We start from the raw sequence: 23268 nt of genomic DNA, 5'->3' as shown, positions 1-23268 counted from the left end.
CACATGCAATGCAACAAAGTGTGGACGCCCAATCCTCACAACTAGAGAAAACCCGTGCACAACAATGAAGGCCCAATGCAGCCATAAATTAATTAATTAATTAAATTAAATAAATTAAAAAAGACAACCCAGAATGAAAGATGATACATTTCACTTAGAATTCTGCAAATTTTAAATTCTACGATATGTTATTGAATATATATTTCATGTAACAATTGCAGTTTTTAGAGAGCTGTTAATTTTCAAAGTAATTTTAATACAGTAAGATATATTTAACATCAATGAAGTGACACTGACAATCAACTAGCAAGGATTCAGAAGTTATTTTAGAAATTTATGGGGATCCACACTGGTCATTTGCAGTACATATATCTGTTATTTAGTTCCAAATCTGTGACCTGTGGCAAGCTTCTGGATTTATTTATGATAATAACATTGACAATAATCAGACTTATATACATGTCAAACATTGTTCTATATGTGGTATATAGGTTAATATTTGACAGCACTATAAATATGCTATAATCATCACCATTTTTGAGATGAGAAAACAGAAGGTAAAATCACAATTTCAGTGTTTTACACTGAGTATAATGGTGAAGACATGTTTCAAACCTAGCCTCTCCGGTTCCTTGCACCAAGTAATTTCTGATACCCATTAATGTCTGAGATTTTGTTTTATATGTATTTATCATGTTATTATAAAACTGAACTTGAGAAGGATGTACTTACTAATACTCTAGGTACAGCAATCTCTAAGTACTTGCATGTAGCCTCGATACAGGGAAGTCAAACAGGTACATTCCTGGCCATTCAGTAGTTGTAGATCAATATTTTTTAGCAACTATATTGTTACTACCCTTGTGGAAATAAATATAATTGTTGGCAGTGATGTACATTGGATTAAGTGATTCCCAGCAATGTGGTTTCCCTGTATCTTTCCCGTTCAATGACAATATAATAAAATGAATACTAAATTTGTTAAAACTAGTAGCAATGGAGTTTTATAATTTTCATATAAAACATAAATTAATTAAACAACAATGAGAGAGCAGCAAACAAACAGCAGCAAATAACGGCAAAGAGAGAGGGATAGAGAAAAAATAGAGGAAGAAGAAAGGAAGGGAGACAGGGGAGAAAAGAACCAGAGAGGATTAAAAGTTGTAATATGGTAATTCTACCTACTGATTAACTTACTGGGTAAATGCCATAAATGAAGACCACCATGTCTGCCACCAGCCTCAGCTCTTGAGCACTTCACATAGCGAGAGAATCTAGCCTCATGGAGTGTGAATTTCATTTTTGACATTAGTGTGTATGTTACACAAGATGGTTTCAATTACTTTATCTGGAGTTTAAATAAAAAGAATTTGTTTCAAAATGGAAGAGAAAAAAATTTGATCAAAAGTTTTGAGAAACCATATGTTGGATTACAATATAGTGTCTAAATATGGCCATGTACATGTTGAGGGAAAAGATGAAATTAAATTTAAACACACTTACAATTTTGTCTGGAAGTTTTCATCCAAATAGCATTTCTCACTAATCTCTCTTTGCCAAACTGCTTTCGGAATATCATAAAAATTCCTCTTTCTTACTTACAAAAACTTACTTCCTAAGTTCAATTCACAAACCACAAATTACACCAAGATAAACAGTCAACAAGATTCATCTTTTCTTAGCCACATGACTGTCTGAGATCAGATAAATTTCAAATTTCTAGAAATCATATGATAAGTGATAAAAAAAAACTAAAATTTACTTTGCAGAAAATTTGAGTCTCATTTACATAACCAACTGTGTACGCTTTGAGGCCATTCCCTACTCCAAACCAACAAGTTATTCTGCCAAGCCTTCATAGAAGATATGAGACTCTTGATCAAAAGCAAGGAACTTAATCACTCATGGATCAGCAGGCAGCATGAGCTTCACATTCACATTAGTTCCTTTTATCTCTCCCCTCTGAGTCCCACAGGGACGTCGAGGATGGGCCCAGATGGATGATGCACAATCAAGAGCTGTGTCATGACTGAGCAAGGCCAGTTTTAGAACCCCCCAATAGTATATGGAGGGCTGCTAGCAAATCTGCCCAACTATCCTAAAATGAAATCATATTGATTATTCTGCTCAAGAAAGAATTTTGAACTCTGCCCTCAAGAAGGAGACACTATCTCTAAATTTCTAGGCTGCTTAATATCCTTGAAAAAATAGTATAAAGCAAAACCTGATAAAAGATGTGCATAAGTGTGAGACTCATGGAGAATTCTTTTCCAACAATATGCTCACATCAAAATACTTTGGGGAGAATAAAGTTTTCTTAATAAGAAGGTCATTACAGACTAGAAGAAAATATTTGCAAATGATCTGACTGACAAGGGCTTAATTTCCAAAATCTACAAAGAGTTCATACAGCACAATAACAAAAAAAAAAAAAAAAAACCCAACCCAATCAAAAAATGGGCAGAAGATCTAAATAGACATTTCTCCAAAGAAGACATATAGGTGGACAATAGATACATGAAAAAATGCTCACCATCGCTAATTATTAGAGAAATGCAAATCAAACTACAATGGAGGTATGACTTCACACTGGTCAGAATGGCCATCATTAAAAACTCTGGCCACAGCAATCAGAGTAGAAAAAGAAATAAAAGTAATCCAAATTGGCAAAGAAGAAACAAAATTGTCACTGTTTGCAGATGACATGATATGATACATAAAAAATCCTAGAGCTCATCAATGAATTTGGTAAAATTACAGGATACAAGATTAATACGCAGAAATATGTTGCATTTCTATACACTAACAACAAAAGATCAGAAAGAGAAATCAGGAAACAATCCCATTTGCCATCCCATCAAAAAAAGAGTAAAAACCTAGTAATAAAACTACCTAAGGGCTTCCCCTGGTGGTGCAGTGGTTGAGAGTCTGCCTGCCGATGCAGGGGACATGGGTTTGTGCCCCGGTCCGGGAAGATCCCACGTGCCGAGAAGCGGCTGAGCCCGTGAGCCATGGCTGCTGAACCTGCGTGTCCATAGCCTGTGCTCCACAACGGGAGAGGCCGCAACAGTGAGAGGCCTGCGTACCGCCAAAACAAAAACAAAAACAAAAACAACTACCTAAGAAGGCAAAACACCTATATTCTGAAAACTATAAGATGCTGATGAAAGAAACTGAAGATGACAAAAACAGATGGAAAGATGTACCATTTTCTTGCATTGGAAGAATCAATATTGTTAAAATGATATACTACCCAAGGCAATCTACAGATTCAATGCAATCCCTATCAAATTGCCAGTGGCATCTTTCACTGAAATAGAACAAAAATTTTAAGATTTACATGGAAACACAGAAGACCCAAAATAGCAATCTTGAGAAAGCAAAATGGAGCCAGAAGAATCAGGCTCCCTGACTTCAAAGTATACTATAAAGCTACAGTCATCAAAAGAGTATGGTGCTAGCACAAAAACAGATATATAGATCAATGTAACAGGATAGAAAGCCCAGAAATAAACTCACGCACCTATGGTCAATTAGTCTACCACAGAGGAGGCAAGACTATACAATGGACAAAAGACAGTCTCCTCAATAAGTGGTGATGAGAAAACTGGACAGCTACATGTTAAAGCATGAAATTAGAACATTCTCTAACACCATACACAAAAATGAACTCAAAATCGATTAAAGACCTAAATATAAGACTGGATACTGTAAAATTTCTAGGGGAAAACAAAGGCAGAACACTGTTTGGCATAATCGGCAGCAATATCTTTTTGGATCCGTCTTCTAGAGTAATGGAAGTAAAAGCAAAAAAATGGAACCTCATTAAACTTAAAACATTTTGCATAGCAAAGGAAACCATAAACCAAACGAAAAGACAACCTACATGCTGGGAAAAAATACTCACAAACGACCTAACTTACAAGGGATTAATTTCATAAATATACAAACAGCTCAATATCAAAAAACCAAATAGCTCAATTAAAAAACGGACAGAAGATCTAAATAGACATTTCTCCAAAGAAGAGATCCAAATGGCCAACAGGAACATGAAAAAATGCTCAACATCCTCAACTATTAAAGAAATGCAAATAAAAAATACTATGAGGTATCACATCACACCAGTCAGCATGTCCATCATCAAAAGTCTACACATAAATGATGGAGAGGGTGTGGAAAAAAAGGAACCCTCCTACATAGTTGGTGGGAATGTAAACTGGTACAGCCACTAGGAGAACAGTATGGAGGATCCTTGGAAAACTAAAAATAAAGTTGCCATATGATCCAGCAATCCCACTCCTGGGCATATATCTGGAGGAAACTCTAATTCAAAAAGATACATGCATCCCAATGTTCACTGCAGCACTATTTACAATACACTCACATATATACATATACACACAATAGAATACTCCTCAGGCATAAAAAAGAATAAAATAATGCCCATAACATTGTAGATCAACTATACTTCACAAAATTTACAAAAATTAAAAAATAAAATTTGCTGCCATTTGCAGCAAATGGGTGGACCTAGAGATCATACGGAGTGAAGTAAGCCAGAAAGATAAGACAAATACCATATGATATCACTTATATGTGGAATCTAAAATATGATACAAATGAACTTATTTACAAAACAGAAAAAGACTCACAGACATAAAAACTTATGGTTATCAGAGGGGAAAGGTGTGGGCTTCCCTGATGGCGCAGTGGTTGAGAGTCTGCCTGCCGATGCAGGGGACGCGGGTTCGCGCCCCGGTCTGGGAAGATCCCACATGCCGCGGAGCTGTTGGGCCCGTGGGCCATGGCTGCTGGGCCTGAGCGTCCGGAGCCTGTGCTCCACAGCGGGAGAGGCTGCAACAGTGAGAGGCCCGCGTACAGCAAAAAAAAAAAAAAAAAAAAAAAAAAAAGGGAATGTTGAGTGGAGGGATAAATTAGGAGTTTGGGATTAACATATACACACTACTATATATAAAAGATAACCAACAAAGTCCTACTGTATAGCACAGATATTCAGTATCTTGTAATAAACTATAATGGAAAAGAAAATATATATATATATATATATATATATATATATATAACTGAATCACTTTGCTGTACACCAGAAACTAACACATTATAAATCAACTATATGTCATTAAAAAAAGAAAATCCTTGTTTATAAACCAAGTATTAGTTAACTCATCATATTCTGTGTATCACTGTGTATGTCAGGGAGTATAAAATCAAACATAAGTGATAATGGCCATGGCTCAGGAGCCTAGCTGCTCCACGGCATGTGGGATCTTCCCAGACCAGGGCACGATCCCATGTCCCCTGCATTGGCAGGCGGACTCTCAACCACTGCGCCACCAGGGAAGCCCAAGAATTTTACTAATTTTGATCATAGATTATTTTCACTTTACTCACTGAGTGTTAGCCTAAGATGTTTTCCCTTTCTTCTCATTTAATTTTCAAAACGGCTGAGAGCTATGAATTGTCATTATTATTGTTACTGTGTTACATATAAGACAAAGGAGGTTCATAGCAGCTAAGTAAGTTTACCGAGGTAACACAGCTAAAAGGTTTGTGTTAAAATGTACAATGGTGTTTTAGAAAAACCATTACCAAAAGATGACAGTTCCTTACTTTACCATAGATGTGAAGACTTCAAGATAAATATTTACTTTTTTCCCACATTTTTTTTCCTGAATTTTTCAACTCAGATCAAACTTAATTAGAGAATATAGTCCCCTTCTTTGAAGAAAACTCACAAAGTACAATGGGAAGAATAACTTCTTAGAAGATGGCACCATGCCAAAAGAATACCATTTCCATTATTTATTATCACTATAATCATGGTAAGGACTTAATTTTTCTGAGTCACTTTCTCTGTATTAGTAAAATAGGGATAATATTATTTACCACAGAGCCTTTTTCTTCAGACTAAGTCTGATAGAATATGTAAATATAACTGCACATAATAGGTGTTCATTAAATTGGAGTGATAATGTTCATATTCTGAGTAAACTACTTCAGCTTTTCTCTTCAGTTTTAAAGCTAATAGATGTAAGGATTCTGAATTGTTTTAGGAAATTAAGAGACAGAATTAGGAAACAATTTTACAGATAAAAGAACTTCTCCATTAAATTTTTTACATCATAAATCACTTTTTAAAATAAATAATTCAAGACCTTTTGGTTATTAACATGTTGGTTAATGTTCTACCTCAAATACACAATTTTAGTTAAGCAAAATATTACAATATGTCAGTTGTTTGGGTATTTTGTGTGACATGCTAACTCATCTATATCAAATTATAATTTTACAGTCACCTTACAACTGCTTGCAAAAACTGAAGAATAATGTAAAATTCTCTAGAAACACATTCTAAGTAGGTCTTAAAATTATTCTCACTCAATTCGCTATATGAAGCTGGTTTTCCATTAGGCATATATTTTCCTTTGAATTCTTGTTTCACATTTTATGCTTTTATAGTTATTTTGCGTATTTTAAATTTGTAGCAAGTGCATTTTCATGAAAATATTACTATTATCTTTTGAATTGGTAAAGGTGAATATATTTTAATTGTATCATTGAAATAGAATAACTACATTCCTAAATTAATATGTGTTGCCATGTCACATAAAATGGATTTAATATATCATTATGATATAGTAGATAATCAAATATTCACAGTTCCCTTTTTTCCACTACACAAGTATTAGTAGTATTCTTACTATATATGAGTAAGAACTGTAGACCACCTGCAACCTGAAGACCAAATCTGGCCCACCACTTACTTTTGCAAATAAAGTTTTATTGGAACACAGCCAAACACATTCATTTACATATTGTCAATATATGCTTTCTCATTTCAATGGCAGAATAGGGTATTTATGGCAGAGAGCATGTGTCTCTCTCAAAGCCTAAAATATTTACTGTCTGGTGTTTACCAAAAATGTTTGTTGGCCCTTGCATAACACAGTTGCATTATGTACTGTTTGCAAAAACACAGAAGTAACTTATCTTCACATTATTTTTCTTAAATATGCCAATGATATTGAAGTATATAGGCTAAAGCATGAATGATTCTCACTCACTATCCCTCACCATTGCTCCCCCCACCTCAGAGTAACCCCTTAATTTTAGTGTTTAACCATTTAGACCATTTTATTTTTAATTACCCAAAGTGTACTTTTATATTTAAACAACTGAGATTCCATAGAAAAAAGGGAAAATACACACAAAAATTTAATACCCTTGTTTTGAATACCATCTAATTTACACACATACCCATCCTATCCTTTTGTCTCCTATAGGTAACCACCATTATCAGTTTGAAATGAGTCCTTTCAGACCATTTTGAATACACTTATAGAATGATTTTTACCTATAGAAATATGTACTTGTATTGTGCATGTGTGTATTTGAGTCAAATGCATCTTCTCTTCAGATACCATTCTTCTGCAACTGCCATTTTTCACTGATCTTCGGAATTTATTGATATTAGTATGTTTATGGATGGACATTTTCTCAGCCTTTTCATAGATTGCCTGTGCCATAATTAAAAAAAATTCTTCTACTTTAAAATATCTAGGCTATTTCTAATTCCTTTGTAAGCTACATAAAGCTTACTTCCCGCTTGAAGGACTAATTTGCTGTATGAAATTCCATTTCCTTGAATGATTGCAAAGTTGGACATTCTTTCTTTATTGAAAACTGTGTCACTACTCTAAAACTGTATATTCACATACTTTGATATCTTTCCCCACCTTAATGACATGTTTATCCCTTTTGTTCCTTAAAGGTAAAACAAATGAAATCCAGACACACAATAATATTTACAATGTCAAGCAATGAGTCAAAAATACTAAAAATGCAAAGAAGTAGGAAAATATTACCCACAATCAAGGGAAAATGAGTCAAAAGAAAATAGACCCGAAATTACAAAGATAATGGAACTAGCAGACAATGACTTTAAAGCAATTACTAGAGGTGAAAAATATAAGATCTGAAATAAAATATTCACTAGTTTTGATTAACAACAGGTTAGGCACTGCAGAAAATATAAAGTGAATTGAAGACATAGCAATAAAACTAGAATTAAACATAGAGAGAAAAATGCTGAAAATTTAACAGAGTTTCAGTAAGCTACAGTAAAATATTGACTGGTTTAGAATATATATTATTGGGCTCCAGGAGGAGAGGAAAAGAGTAGTAAAATATTTGAAAAAGTAATGACTGAATATATTCAAAATTTGCTTAAAAGCATAAATGCTTCTGTGAAGGAGGGTATGGGAAGCAGATAAAGAAAACATACTCTGTATACAGCTAAGAGCATACTTTCGGGTGAAAATAAAATGCATTTCTCCCAAGATTGGGAATAAGGCAAGAATATCAATTCTAATATTTCTATTCAACATTTTACTGATCATTAAGCCAGTAGAATAAAGCAATAAAAAAAAATTACATATAGAGTTAAAGTAGTAACACACTCTTTATCTTACCACAGGTTATGTATACAGAAAATTTAACATAGAGGACTGCAGACTTTGCATAAAGGGCCAGTTATTAAATATCTTAGGCTTGCAGGCCATCAGTGTCTTTGGCAACTACTCAACTCTGAAATTGTAGTTTGAAAACTGCCATAAACAAATGTAAACAGATGGCTGTGACTGTATTCAGTAAAAATTAGCTTGTAAAAAGACCAGTGGTATCAGTAAAAATGGAGGTGTAGGGAACTTTAGGGTCTATCCCTCTGCAGAAACACCAAAGCACATGGCAAACTACCAGAATCAACCTTCCTGGGCCTCTGGAACATATTCTAAAGTTTATGGCAACCAAGCAACTGCTTAGTCAGGATAAAAACCACTGAGAGAGTAAGACTTTTGTAGCATATTAACCAACCCTCATCCTCAACCTCTCTCCACATGGTCGTGGTCTTGAAGGTGCCAGCTCGTGTTCCTTGTGTGAACAGATAATTCTTGAGGGAGCAGAACAGACCTTGTAACCAGAGAATTATATTTATCTATTTTGAACTGACTGGAGTTGCCTCCCTTTGCCACAGGGGGCTCCCTGTTGTTTTGCTTAATTTGGAACTCTATCAGATCAGAGAAGGTCTGCAGTCCTCAAAAACAATGAAAGTCAAATGAAAAACATGCTGCTGCTGTCTGGGGGAAAAAATGCAAACAATAAACACACCAAATTATGGGAGAAAAAGCCAGAGAATGAGTGTTTTGAGGGAATAGGGGTTTTTTAAAGCTGCTGTGTATGTGGAGAAATTAGGGTCACATGAATTCTCAGGTCAGTAAACATGTTCACAGAAGACCTGAGAAGGCAATAAGCTTTCAACTGTCACTGGTCTTTACTCTCAGAACAAACAGGAAATATAACCAGGCAGAGTGGTAAATGTCCTGGTTCAGCACTAAAGGAGTGCCCAGGATCAATATGCAAAAATGTGAGGAGTAGAATTTTTCTTTTCTTGTTTTTTTTTTTCCATTACCCTTTCTTTTCATTTCCTTTTTCTCTTCTCTGTTCTTTCCTTACTCCCTCCCTCCCTTTCTTCATTTCTTTCTTGCTCATTTTCCCCCTCAGTCTTTCTTCCTTTCTTTTTTGCTCATCATAATACTAAAAATGTCCAATTTTTAAAAAGAATTTTAAAAGATTGCAAAGAAACAAGGAAGTATTGTCCAATTACAGGAAAACAAGAAACAGGAAAACTGTCCATGAGAAAGTGCAGATGTTGGATTTTCTAGATAAATACATTAAATCAACGTTCCTAAACACTCTCAATTAGCTTAAGTAAACCAATGACAAACAGAAGAAATGAGGGGAACAAGGTATGAAGAAGTAAAATATCAATAAAGAAATAAGAAAGTATAAAAGGGGACAAAACAGATTCTGGAGCCGAAAAGTACAATAGCTGAAATGAAAATTTCACCTGAGCTGTTCAACAGATTTGAGAAAACAAAACTGAATTAGGAAACATGAAAATAAGACAATTTAAATTAATCAGACTGTAAAGAAGAAATGAAAAAGAAAAAATTGAAGAGCTTTAGAATCCTATGGGACATTATCAATCATACCTACATATTCATTATGGGAATTCAAGAAAGAAAGAGAAAAAGCAGAGAGAATATATGAGAAATAATGGCTGAAAAATTCCCAAATTTCTTTAAGTACATGAATCTAGAAAGCCAAGGAACTCAATGAACTCTAAGTGGGTTAAACAAAGAGATCCACACTAAGATACATTATTTTAAAATTGTAGAAAGCCAAAGATAAATAAAATCTTGAAAACAGCAAGAGACAAGTGACTTCACATTCAAGGGCTACTCAATAAGATTAACAACTGATTTGTAAGTAGGTACATGGAGGGAGAATGGCACTGAGAAGACATATTTAAAGTGCTGAAAGAAAAACACTGCCAAATAAGAATTCTAACTGTGGAAAAACTATTCAAGAATAAAGGAGAAATTAAGATTTCCCCAGATAAACAAAAGCTGAAAGAGTTTATTCCTAGTATAACTAACCTATTAAAAATGCTAAAGGAAGTCCATCAGACAGAAAATGAAGGACACTAGGCAGTAATGTGAAGTCATGTGAAGAAAGCTGGAGCACTGATAAAATTATTATAACTACACAGGTACATATAAAAGCCAGTATTATTGCATATTTTGCTTAGTAAAACATTTTTTCCTATATGATTTAAAAGACAAATGCATATAATAATTATGCCTATCTTAATGTATATATAGCATATATAGATGTACTCTTTAAAATATTAAAAAGTAACAAAAAAATTAAAGGTATCATGATGTATAACACAAGTTTTGTTCAATATTGAAACTAAGTTAGTATAATTCAATGAGATTGTTATAAATTTAATATGTTAATTTTAATTCCCAAAGAAACCAGTACGAAAATAAATTTAAATTATACAGAAAATGATAAAGAATTCAAAATAATAAAAAAATCAAACACAAAATAATGCAATAATGGAGGAATTGAGGACCAAAATGATATTCAGAAAACCAATAGCAAAATGGCAGAAGTCTTTCCTAGTAATCATTTTGAAACTAAACAGAGAAAACTCATCAGTGAACAGAATCACAACTGCAAGATGGATAAAAATCATGCTATAACTACAAACTGTCTAAAAAAGACTCACTTAGGACCAAAAGACAAAAATAAGTTGAGCTTGAAAGGATTGAAAAATATATTCTAAATAAATAGTAAACAAAAGTGAACTGCAGTGGCTCTACTAATATCAGACAAAATAGACTGTAAGTTAAAAATTGTTAAAAGATGAAAAAAAGGTCATTATAACTTGGTAAAAAAGAAAATTCATCCAAAAGATAGCAATTATAAATAGATATGTATCAAACAATAGATCCCTCAAATGTATAAAGCTAACATTGATGCGACTGATAGAAATAAAAGAAATTTCTATAATTATAGTTGGTGACTTAAATACCCCATTTTCAAAAATGGATAGATCATATAAACAAAAGATCAATAAAGAAATAGAGGAATGGAACAATAGTATACACCAAGTAGACCTAAAAGATCTAGAAAGAGCAGTCCATCCAAAAACAGAAAAAACACAGTTATCAAGTGCATATATCAGCAAACTACAGTGCAGGACACCCCATGCCAAACAACTAGCAATACAGGAACACAACCCCAAGCATTAGCACAGAGGCTGCCTAAAATCCTAATAAGGCCACAGACACCCCAAAACACACCACCAGAAGTGGACCTGCCCACCAGAAAGACAAGATCCAGCCTCATCCACCAGAATACAGTCTCTACTCCCCGCCACGAGGAAGCCTACACAACACACTGAACCAACCTTAGCCACTGGGGACAGACACCAAAAACAATGGAAACTACGAACCTGCAGCCTATGAGAAGCAGACCCCAAACACAGTAAGTTAAGCAAAATGAGAAGATAGAAAAACACAAAGCAGATGAAGGAGCAAGGCAAAACCCCACCAGACCTAACAAATGAAGAGGAAACAGGCAGTCTAACTGAAAAAGAATTCAGAACATGACAGTAAAGATGATCCAAAATCCTGGAAATAGAATGGAGAAAATATAAGAAATGTTTAACAAGGACTTAGAAGAACTAAAGAGCAAACAAACAGAGATGGACAACACAATAAATGAAATTAAAAAATTCTCTAGAAGGGATCAATAGCAGAATAATTGAGGGAGAAGAACGGGTAAGTGACCTGGAAGATAAAATAGTGGAAATGACTACTGCAGAGCAGAATAAAGAAAAAAGAATGATAAAAATTGAGGACAGTCTCAGAGACCTCTGGGACAATTAAATGCACTAACATTCGAATTATAGGGGTCCCAGAAGAAGAAGAGAAAAAGAAAGGGGCTGAGAAAAGATTTAAGAGATTTGAGTTGAAAACTTCCCTAATATGGGAAAGGAAAGAGTTAATCAAGTCCAGGAAGCATAGAGAGTCCCATACAGGATAAATCCAAGGAGAAACACGCCAAAACATGCATTAATCAAACTATCAAAAATTAAATACAAAGAACAAATATTAAAAGCAGCAAGGGGAAAACAACAAGTAACACATAAGGGAATCCCCACAAGGTTAACAGCTGATCTTTCAGCAAAAACTCTGTAAGCCAGAAGGGAATGGCAGGACATATTTAAAGTGATGAAGGAGAAAAACGTACAACCAAGATTACTCTACCCAGAAAGGATCTCATTCAAAAAGAGTCATGTACAAAAATGTTCATGGCAGCTCTATTTACAATAGCTTGGAGATGGAATAACCTAAGTGTCCATCATCAGATGAGTGGATAAAGAAGATGTGGCACATATATACAATGGAATATTACTCAGCCATAAAAAGAAATGAAATTGAGCTATTTGTAATGAGGTGGATAGACCTAGAGTCTGTCATACAGAGTGAAGTAAGTCAGAAAGAGAAAGACAAATACCATATACTAACACATATATATGGAATTTAGGAAAAAGAAATGTCATGAAGAAATGTCTTACCTAGGGGTAAGACAGGAATAAAGACACAGACCTACTAGAGAATGGAAGTGAGGATATGGGGAGGGGGAAGGGTGAGCTGTGACAAAGCGAGAGAGAGGTATGGACATATATACACTACCAAACGTAAAATAGATAGCTAGTGGGAAGCAGCTGCATAGCACAGGGAGATTGGCTCGGTGCTTTGTGACCACCTAGAGGGGTGGGATAGGGAGGGTGGGAGGGAGGGAGACACAAGAGGGAAGAGATATGGAAACATATGTATATGTATAACTGATTCACTTTGTTATAAAGCAGAAACTAACACACCATTGTAAAGCAATTATACTCAAATAAAGACGTAAAAAAAAATGACAGAGAAATTAAAAGCTTTACAGACAAGCAAAATCTAAGAGAATTCAGCACCACCAAACCATCTTCACAACAAATGCTAAAGGAACTTCTCTAGGCAGGAAACAAAGAGAAGGAAAAGACCTAAAATAATAAATCCAAAACAATCAAGAAAATGACAATAGGAACATACATCTTGATAATTACCTTAAATGTAAATAGATTAAATGCTCCAACCAAAAGACACAGACTGGATGAATGAATTAAAAAACAAGACCCATATATATGCTGTCTACAGGAGACCCACTTCAGACCTAGGGACACATACAGACTGAAAGTGAGGGGATGGAAAAAGATATTCCATGCAAATGGAAATCAAAAGAAAGCTGGAGTAGCAATTCTCATATCAGACAAAATAGACTTTAAAACAAAGACTATTATAAGAGAAAAAGAAGAACACTACATAATGATCATGCGATTGATCCAAGAAGAAGATATAACAATTGTAAATATTTATGCACCCAACATTGGAGCACCTCAATACATAAGGCAAATACTAATAGCCATAAAAGGGGAAATCAACAGTAACACAATCATAGTAGGGGACTTTAACACCTCACTTTCATCAATGGACAGATCATCCAAAATGAAAATAAATAAGGAAACACAAGCTTTAAATGATACACTAACAAGAGGGACTTAACTGATATTTATAGGACATTCCATCCAAAAACAACAGAATACACATTTTTCTCTAGTGCTCATGGAACATTTTCCAGGATAGATCATATCTTGGTCACAAAAAAAAGGCCTTGATAATTTTAAGAAAATTGAAATCGTATCAAGTATCTTTTCCAACCACAAAGCTATGAGACTAGATATCAATTACAGGAAAAAAATCTGTCAGAAATGCAAACACATGAAGGCAAAACAACACACTATTTAATAACCAAGAGATCACTGAAGACATCAAAGAGGAAATCAAAAAATACCTAGAAACAAATGACAATGAAAATATAATGACCCAAAACCTATGGGATGCAGCAAAAGCAGTTCTAAGAGGGAAGTTTATAGCAATACGATCCTACCTTGAGAAACAAGAAACAACTCAAATAAACAACCTAACCTTACAACTCGAGCAACAGAGAAAGAAGAAGCAAAAAAACCCCATAGTTAGCAGAAGGTAAGAAATCATAAAGATCAGATCAGAAATAAATGAAAAAGAAATGAAGGAAACGATAGCAAAGATCAATAAAACAAAAAGCTGGTTCTTTGAGAAGATAAACAAAATTGATAAAACATTATCCAGACTTACCAAAAAAAAAAAAAAAGGGCGAAGACTGAAATCTAGTGAATTAGAAATGAAAAAGAAGTAACAACTGACACTGCAGAAATACAAAGGATCATGAGAGATTAGTACAAGCAACTATATGCCAATAAAATGGACAACCTGGAAGAAATGGACAAATTCTTAGAAATGCCCAACCTGCCAAGACTGAATCAGGAAGAAATAGAAAATATGAACAGACCAATCACAAGCACTGAAATTGAAACTGTGATTAAAAATCTTCCAACAAACAAAAGCCCAGCACCAGATGGCTTCACAGGAGAATTCTATCAAACATTTAGAGAAGAGCTAACACCTATCCTCAAACTCTTCCAAAATATAGCAAAGGGAGGAACACTCCCAAACTCATTTTACGAGGTCACCATCACTCTGATACCAAAACCAGACATAAATGTCACAAAGAAAGAAAACTACAGGCCAATATCACTGATGAACATAGATGCCAAAATCCTCAACAAAATCCAGCTGCACATTAAAAGGATCATACACCATGATCAAGTGTGGTTTATTCCAGGAATGCAAGGATTCTTCAATATATGCAAATCAATCAACGTGATACACTGTTTTAACAAATTGGAGAAAAATATAATCATCTCAATAGATGCAGAGAACACTTTCGACAAAATTCAACACCCATTTATGATAAAAACCCTGCAGAAAGTAGGCATAGAGGGAACTTTCCTCAACCTAACAAAGGCCATATATGACAAACCCACAGCCAACATCGTCCTCAATGGTGAAAAACTGAAAGCATTTCCACTAAGATCAGGAACAAGACAAGGTTGCCCACTCTCACCACTCTTATTCAACATAGTTTTGGACGTTTTAGCCACAGCAATCAGAGAAGAAAAGGGAATAAAAGGAATCCAAATTGGAAAAGAAGAAGTAAAGCTGTCACTGTTTGCAGATGACATGATACTATACATAGAGAATCCTAAAGATGCTACCAAAAAACTACTAGAGCTAATCAATGAATTTGGTAAAGTAGCAGGATACAAAATTAATCCACAGAAATCTCTGGCATTCCTATATACTAATGATGAAGAATCTGAAAGTGAAATCAAGAAAACACTCCCATTTACCATAGCAACAAAGAGAATAAAATATCTAGGAATAAACCGACCGAAGGAGACAAAAGACCTGTTCGCAGCAAATTATAAGACACTGATGAAAGAAATTAAAGATGATACAAATAGATGGAGAGATATACCATGTTCTTGGATTGGAAGAATAAACATTGTGAAAATGACTCTACTACCCAAAGCAATCTACAGATTCAATGCAATCCCTATCAAACTACCACTGGCATCTTTCACAGAACTAGAACAAAAAATTTCACAATTTGTATGGAAACACAAAAGACCTCAAATAACCAAAGCAATCATGAGAACAAAAAACGAAGCTGGAGGAATCAGGCTCCCTGGCTTCAGACTATACTACAAAGCTACAGTAATCAACACAGTATGGAACTTGCAAAAAAACAGAAAGATAGATCAATAGAACAGGATAGAAAGCCCAGAGATAAACCCACGCACATATGGTCACCTTATCTTTGATAAAGAAGGCAAGAATATACAGTGGAGAAAGGACAGCCTCTTCAATAAGTGGTGCTGGGAAAACTGACAGGTACATGTAAAAGTATGAGATTAGATCACTCCCTAATACCATACACAAAAATAAGCTCAAAATGGATTAAAACCTAAATGTAAGGCCAGAAACTATCAAACTCTTAGCAGAAAACATAGGCAGAACACTCTATGACATAAATCACAATAGGCTCCTTTTTGACCCACCTCCTAGAGAAATGGAAATAAAAACAAAAATAAAGAAATGGGACCTAATGAAACTTCAAAGCATTTGCACAGCAAAGGAAACCATAAACAAGACCAAAAGACAACCCTCAGAATGGGAGAAAATATTTGCAAATGAAGCAACTGACAAAGGATTAATCTCAAAAATTTATAAGCAGCTCATGCAGCTCAATACAAAAAAACAAACAACCCAATCCAAAAATGGGCAGAAGACCTAAATAGACATTTCTCCAAAGAAGATATACAGACTGCCAACAAACACATGAAAGAATGCTCAACATCATTAATCATTAGAGAAATGCAAATCAAAACTACAATGAGATATCATCTCACACTGGTCAGAATGGCCATCATCAAAAAATCTAGAAACAATAAATGCTGGAGAGGGTGTGGAGAAAAGGGAACATTCTTGCACTGCTGGTGGGAATGTGAATTGGTACAGCCACTATGGAGAGCAGTATGGAGGTTCCTTTAAAAACTACAAATAGAACTACCATATGACCCAGCAATCCCACTACTGGGCATATACCCTGAGAAAACCATAATTCAAAAAGAGTCATGTACCAAAATGTTCATTGCAGCTCTATTTACAATAGCCCGGAGATGGAAACAACCTAAGTGTCCATCATTGGATGAATGGATAAAGAAGATGTGGCACATATATATAATGGAATATTACTCAGTCATAAAAAGAAATGAAATTGAGCTATTTGTAATGAGGTGGATGGACATAGAGTCTGTCATACAGAGTGAAGTAAGTCAGAAAGAGAAAGACAAATACCGTATGCTAACACATATATATGGAATTTAAGAAAAAAATGTCATGAAGAACCTAGGGTAAGACAGGAATAAAGACACAGACCTACTAGAGAATGGACTTGAGGATATGGGGAGGGGGAAGGGTAAGCTGTGACAAAGCGAGAGAGTGGCATGGACATATATACACTACCAAACGTAAAATAGGTAGCTAGTGGGAAGGAGCTGCATAGCACAGGGAGATTGGCTCGGTGCTTTGTGACCACCTAGAGGGGTTGGATAGGGAAGGTGGGAGGGAGGGAGATGCAAGAGGAAAGAGATATAGGAATATATGTATATGTATAACTGATTCACTTTGTTGTAAAGCAGAAACTAACACACCATTGTAAAGCAATTATACTCCAATAAAGATGTAAAAAAAAAGATCAAATGCTGGAGAGGGTGTGGAGAAAAGGGAACCCTCTTGCACTGTTTGTGTTAATGTAACTTGATAGAGCCACTATCGTGAAAAATATCGAGCTTCCTTAGAAAACTAAAAATAGAATTACCATATGACCGAGAAATGCCACGAAGGGGCATTTAGCCAGAGAAAAACATAATTCAAAAAGACACATACCCACCAATGTTTATTTCAGCACTATTTACAATTGCCAGGTCATGGGGCAACCTAAATGCCCATTGACAGATGAATGGGTTAAGAAGATATGCTATGTATATACAGTGGAATATTAGCCATAAAAAGGAAGAAAACTGGATCATTTGTAGAGATGTGTATGGACCTAGAGACTGTCATAGAGAGTAAAATAAGTTAGAAAAACAAGTATCATATATTAACGCATATATATGGAACCTAGAAAAATGGTGCAGATGAACTGGTTTGCAAGGAAGAAATAGTGACACAGATGTAGAGAACAAACGTATGGACACCAAGGGGAGAAGCGGGGGTTGGGGGGTGGTGGTGGGATGAATTGTGAGATTGGGATTGACATATATAGACTAATATGTATAAAATAGATAACTAATAAGAACCTGCTGTATAAAAAAATTTTAATTTAATTTAAAAAATAGTAAAAACAAAAAAAAAAGGATCATACACTATGATCAAGTGGGGTTTATCTCAGGAATGCAAGGATTCTTCATTATATGCAAATCAATCAACGTGATACACCATATTAACAAAATGAAGGAGGAAAACCATATGATCATCTCAATAGAGACAGAGGAAGCTTTTGAAAAAATTCAACACCCATATGATAAAAACCCTGCAGAAAGTAGGCACAGAGGAAACTTTCCTCAACATAATAAATGCCATATATGACAAGCCCACAGCAAACATCATCCTCAATGGTGAAAAACTGAAACCATTTCCACTAAGATCAGGAACAAGACAAGGCTGTCCACTCTCACCACTCTTATTCAACATAGTTTTGGACGTTTTAGCCACAGCAATCAGAGAAGAAAAAGAAATAAAAGGAATCCAAATTGAAAAGAAGAAGTAAAGCTGTCACTGTTTGCAGATGACATGATACTATACATAGAGAATCCTAAAGATGTTACCAAAATACTACTAGAGCTAATCAACGAATCTGGTAAAGTAGCAGGATACAAAATTAATGCACAGAAGTCTCGGGCATTCCTATACACTAATGATGAAAAATCTGAAAGTGAAATTAAGAAAACACTCCCATTTACCGTAGCAACAAAGAGAATAAAATATCTAGGAATAAACCGACCGAAGGAGACAAAAGACCTGTTCGCAGCAAATTATAAGACACTGATGAAAGAAATTAAAGATGATACAAATAGATGGAGAGATATACCATGTTCTTGGATTGGAAGAATAAACATTGTGAAAATGACTCTACTACCCAAAGAAATATACAGACTCAATGCAATCCCTATCAAACTACCACTGGTATTTTTCACAGAACTAGAACAAAAAATTTCACAATTTGTATAGAAACACCAAAGACCCCGAATAGCAAAAGCAATCTTGAGATAGAAAAATGGAGCTGGAGGAATCAGGCTCCCTGACTTCAGACTATACTACAAAGCTACAGTAATCAAGACAGTATGGTACTTGCACAAAAACAGAAATATACATCAATGAAACAGGATAGAAAACCCAGAGATAAGCCCATACACGGTCACCTTATCTTTGATAAAGGAGGCAAGAATATACAGTGGAGAAAGGACAGCCTCTTCAATAAGTGGAGCTGGGAAAACTGGACAGCTACGTGTAATAGAATGAAATTAGAACACTCCCTAACACCATACACAAAAATAAACTCAAAATGGATTAAAGACCTGAATGTAAGGCCAGACACTATCAAACTCTTAGAGGAATACCTAGACAGAACACTCTATGACATAAATCACAGCAAGATCCTTTTTGACCCACCTCCTAGAGAAATGGAAATAAAAACAAAAATAAACAAATGGGACTTAATGAAACTTCAAAGCTTTTGTACAGCAAAGGAAACCATAAAGAAGACAAAAAGACAACCCTCAGAATGGGAGAAAATATTTGCAAATGAAGCAACTGACAAAGGATTAATCTCCAAAACATACAAGCAACTCATGCAGCTCAATATCAAAAAAACAAACAACCCAATCCAAAAATGGGCAGAAGACCTAAATAGACATTTCTCCAAAGAAGATATACAGATTGCCGACAACCACATGAAAGAATGCTCAACATCATTAATCATTAGAGAAATGCAAATCAAAACTACAATGAGATTATCTCACACCAGTCAGAATGGCCATCATAAAAAAATCTACAAAAAACAGGGCTTCCCTGGTGGCGCAGTGATTGAGAGTCCGCCTGCCGATTCAGGTGACACAGGTTTGTGCCCTGGTCCGGGAAGATCCCACATGCTGTGGAGCGGCTGGGTCCGTGAGCCATGGCTGGCTGAGCCTGCACATCCGGAGCCTGTGCTCCACAACGGGAGAGGCCACAACAGTGAGAGGCCTGCATACCACAAAAAAGAAAAAAAATTCTTCCAACAACAAATGTTGGAGAGGGTGTGGAGAAAAGGGAACCCTCTTGCACTGTTGGTGGGAAGTAAATTGATACAGCCACTATGGGGAACAGTATGGAGGTTCTTTAAAAAACTACAAATAGAACTACCATACAACCCAGTAATCCCACTACTGGGTTTATACCCTGAGAAAACCATAATTCATAAAGAGTCATGTACCAAAATATTCATTGCAGGTCTATTTACAATAGCCAGGACATGGAAGCAACCTAAGTGTCCATCAACAGATCAATGGATAATGTGGCACATATATACAATGGAATATTACTCAGCCATAAAAAAGAACGAAACTGAGTTACTTGTAGTGAGGTGGATGGACCTAGAGACTGTCATAGAGAATGAAGTAAGTCAGAAAGAGAGAAATAAATACCATATGCTAACATATATATATGGAATCTAAAAAAAGAAATAAAAGAAAATGGTCAGAAGAACCTAGGGACAAGATGGGAATATAGATGCAGACCTACTAGAGAATGGACTTAAGGATATGGGGAGGGGGAAGGGTAAACTGGGACAAAGTGAGGGAGTGGCATGGACATATATACACTACCAAACGTAAAAGAGATAGCTAGTGGGAAGCAGCCGCATAGAACCGGGAGATCAGGTCTGTGCTTTGTGACCACCTAGAGGGGTGGGATAGGGAGGGTGGGAGGCAGGGAGATGTAAGAGGGAAGAGATATGGGGACATATGTATATGTATAACTGATTCACTTTGTTATAAAACAGAAACTGACACACCAGTGTAAAGCAATTATACTCTAATAAATATGTTTTAAAAAAAGTGCATATAAAAGGTGTTCCAGCACAGCTAATATATTAGGCCACAAGTCTCAATAAATTTGAAAATGTTGAAATTACACAAAATATCTCCTCTGATCACATGGAATGCTAAAAATCAATAACAAGAGGAAAACAGAGTAAGTAATCCAAAAACATGTAGAATTCAAAAGCATGCCCTTAATCAACTAATGTGTCAAAAAAAAAAAGGTATCACTGAGGAATTAGAAAATACTTTAAGGTGAATGAATATAGTTTGAGGTGAATGAATATAAAGAATTGACATACCCAAAGTTAGGGAGCAAAAGCAATGACCAGAGGGAAATTTATAGTTGTAAATGCTACATTTAAGAAGAGGATATAGTTCAAATCAATAAACTAGCTTTATACCTTTTCTAGGAACTAGAAAAAAAGAAGAGTGTAATAAACCGAAATAAGCAGAAGAAAGGAAATAATGTAGATTATAGCACAGAAATGCAAAAGAGAATAGAAAAACAATAGAGGAAATTATTAAACCTAAAAGTTGGGTTTTTGAAAAGAACAAAATTGACAAACCCTTTCCTAGATTGACTAAGAAAACAAGAGATAAGATGCAAATAACTAAAAATTAGAAATAAAAGTTGGGACAATACTAACAATACTAATCTTACAGAAAAAAATTATAAAAGTACCATCAGAGAATACTATGAACAACTGCAAGGTGTATTAGTTTCCTAGGGCTTCCATAACAAAGTACCAAAGACTGGGTGGCTGAAAACAAGAGAAATTTGCTGTCTCATATTTCTGGAGACCAGAAATCCAAAATTAAGGTGTCAGCAGGGCCACGATTCCACTAAAACCTAAAGGAAAATCCTCTCTTGCCTCTTTCTAGATTCTGATGGTTTTTCATCTTTAGCATTTCTTGGCTTGTAGGTGCCTGACCCCAAACCTACATGTTCACATGGCTTTCTCTTGTGTCTCTTCACATAGAATTCCCCTGTACATCTTTGTCTATGTCCAAATTTCCCTTTTTTTATAAGTACACCAGTCATATTATATTATATTAGAACACAACCTAATGACCTCATATTAACTTCACTACATCTGTATTTCCAAAAAGAAGCACTGGGGGTTAGGACTTCAACATATATTTTTGGGTGGATACACATCAACTCATAGCACTCCACTTTCTAGCTCCCCCAAAGGAGCATGTCCTTTTCATGTTCAAAATGCTTTCTCCCCATCCTAACATCCTCAAACTCAATCATTCCTGCACTAAATCTCCAGATAAAATTTCATCTAAATATCGTCAACTCAAAGTTCAAAATCTTATCCTCCAAATCAGTTATGGGTGAAACTTAACATACTATTCAGCCTGGAACAAAATCCTTTTTCATCTCATCTGTGCACCTTGAGACCAGATAAGTGATCTGCTTCCAAAATACAATGGTAGGACTGGCTTAGGATATGCATTCCCATTCCAAAAGGGAGAAATAGAAAGGGAAAAAATGGATCAAGTGTCCCAAGGAAGTCTGAAACACTACAGGGCAAATTCCATTAGATTTCAGAGCTTGAAAAGAATTCACTTTAGCTCAGTGTTGTCTTCTGTGCCAGCTGGGGTGGTGGGTCCTGCCCCCCTGGGCCCTGTGTGCTGTCCCTGTCCTGGGCAGAAGCACCATCCCCTCAGCCCTATGTGGAAGCCTCACCCCTTTAGTCCTGGAGATAGGGGGTCTTCCATCAGGAAGTAAGGAGACAGCGGCCCTGTCTTCTCCACCTGTGGTCTCTGGGTCTGTGATGGCAGCAGCAGCCATATCGGCTTCTGATCTTCCCTGAGAGTCACTTTTTTTTTTTCTTAAAGGCTAATGCTTGTTCCAAACCAAGTGGCTCTATAGGCCCATTCCCCGACTTTGAATCTTGGAGGTCTGACAGCCTCACTTTGTTGCATCCTGTCTCTGCCCCCTTCAGTTCAAGTTGGCAGCATTTCTGCAGTTTCAGTAGACTGGATTCATAAGTCACAGGCCTAATCTCTTTAGAAAATGGTTGCCCAGCCCCACCCTTAGCATTCTCTCCAAGTATGCTTTCTCATTTTTTTGCAATATGGATAGGCTGAGAATTTTCCAAGTCATCTAGTGCTCATTCCTTCTTGCTTATCATTTTTTCTTTCTCTCTTTCCTCTCTCATTTCACTATAAGCACCAAGGAGAAACCAGGCTCC

The 23268-nt window shown here is 35.6% G+C and overlaps 1 protein-coding gene across 1 annotated transcript in view; it reads right to left on the bottom strand.

Moving 5' to 3' along the window:
- Window positions 1–22865, bottom strand: part of LOC309834187 (developmental pluripotency-associated protein 3-like) — a gene marked incomplete at both ends in the record, with an annotated part of 135018 nt that extends 112153 nt beyond the window's left edge. The window contains one exon of the mRNA XM_082672823.1: window positions 22761–22865. Within this exon, the coding sequence (XP_082528949.1) occupies window positions 22761–22865 (105 nt within the window). The remainder of the gene's footprint in view (window positions 1–22760) is intronic.
- Between the last annotated feature and the right edge of the window lie 403 nt (window positions 22866–23268).

The sequence above is a fragment of the Grampus griseus genome (genome assembly GCF_964374135.1).
Source record: "Grampus griseus genome assembly, chromosome: 1".
NCBI classification, from domain to species: Eukaryota; Metazoa; Chordata; class Mammalia; order Artiodactyla; family Delphinidae; genus Grampus; species Grampus griseus.
The sequence above is the reverse complement of the archived record's forward strand: the minus strand, read 5'-3'. Positions and strand labels throughout refer to the sequence as shown.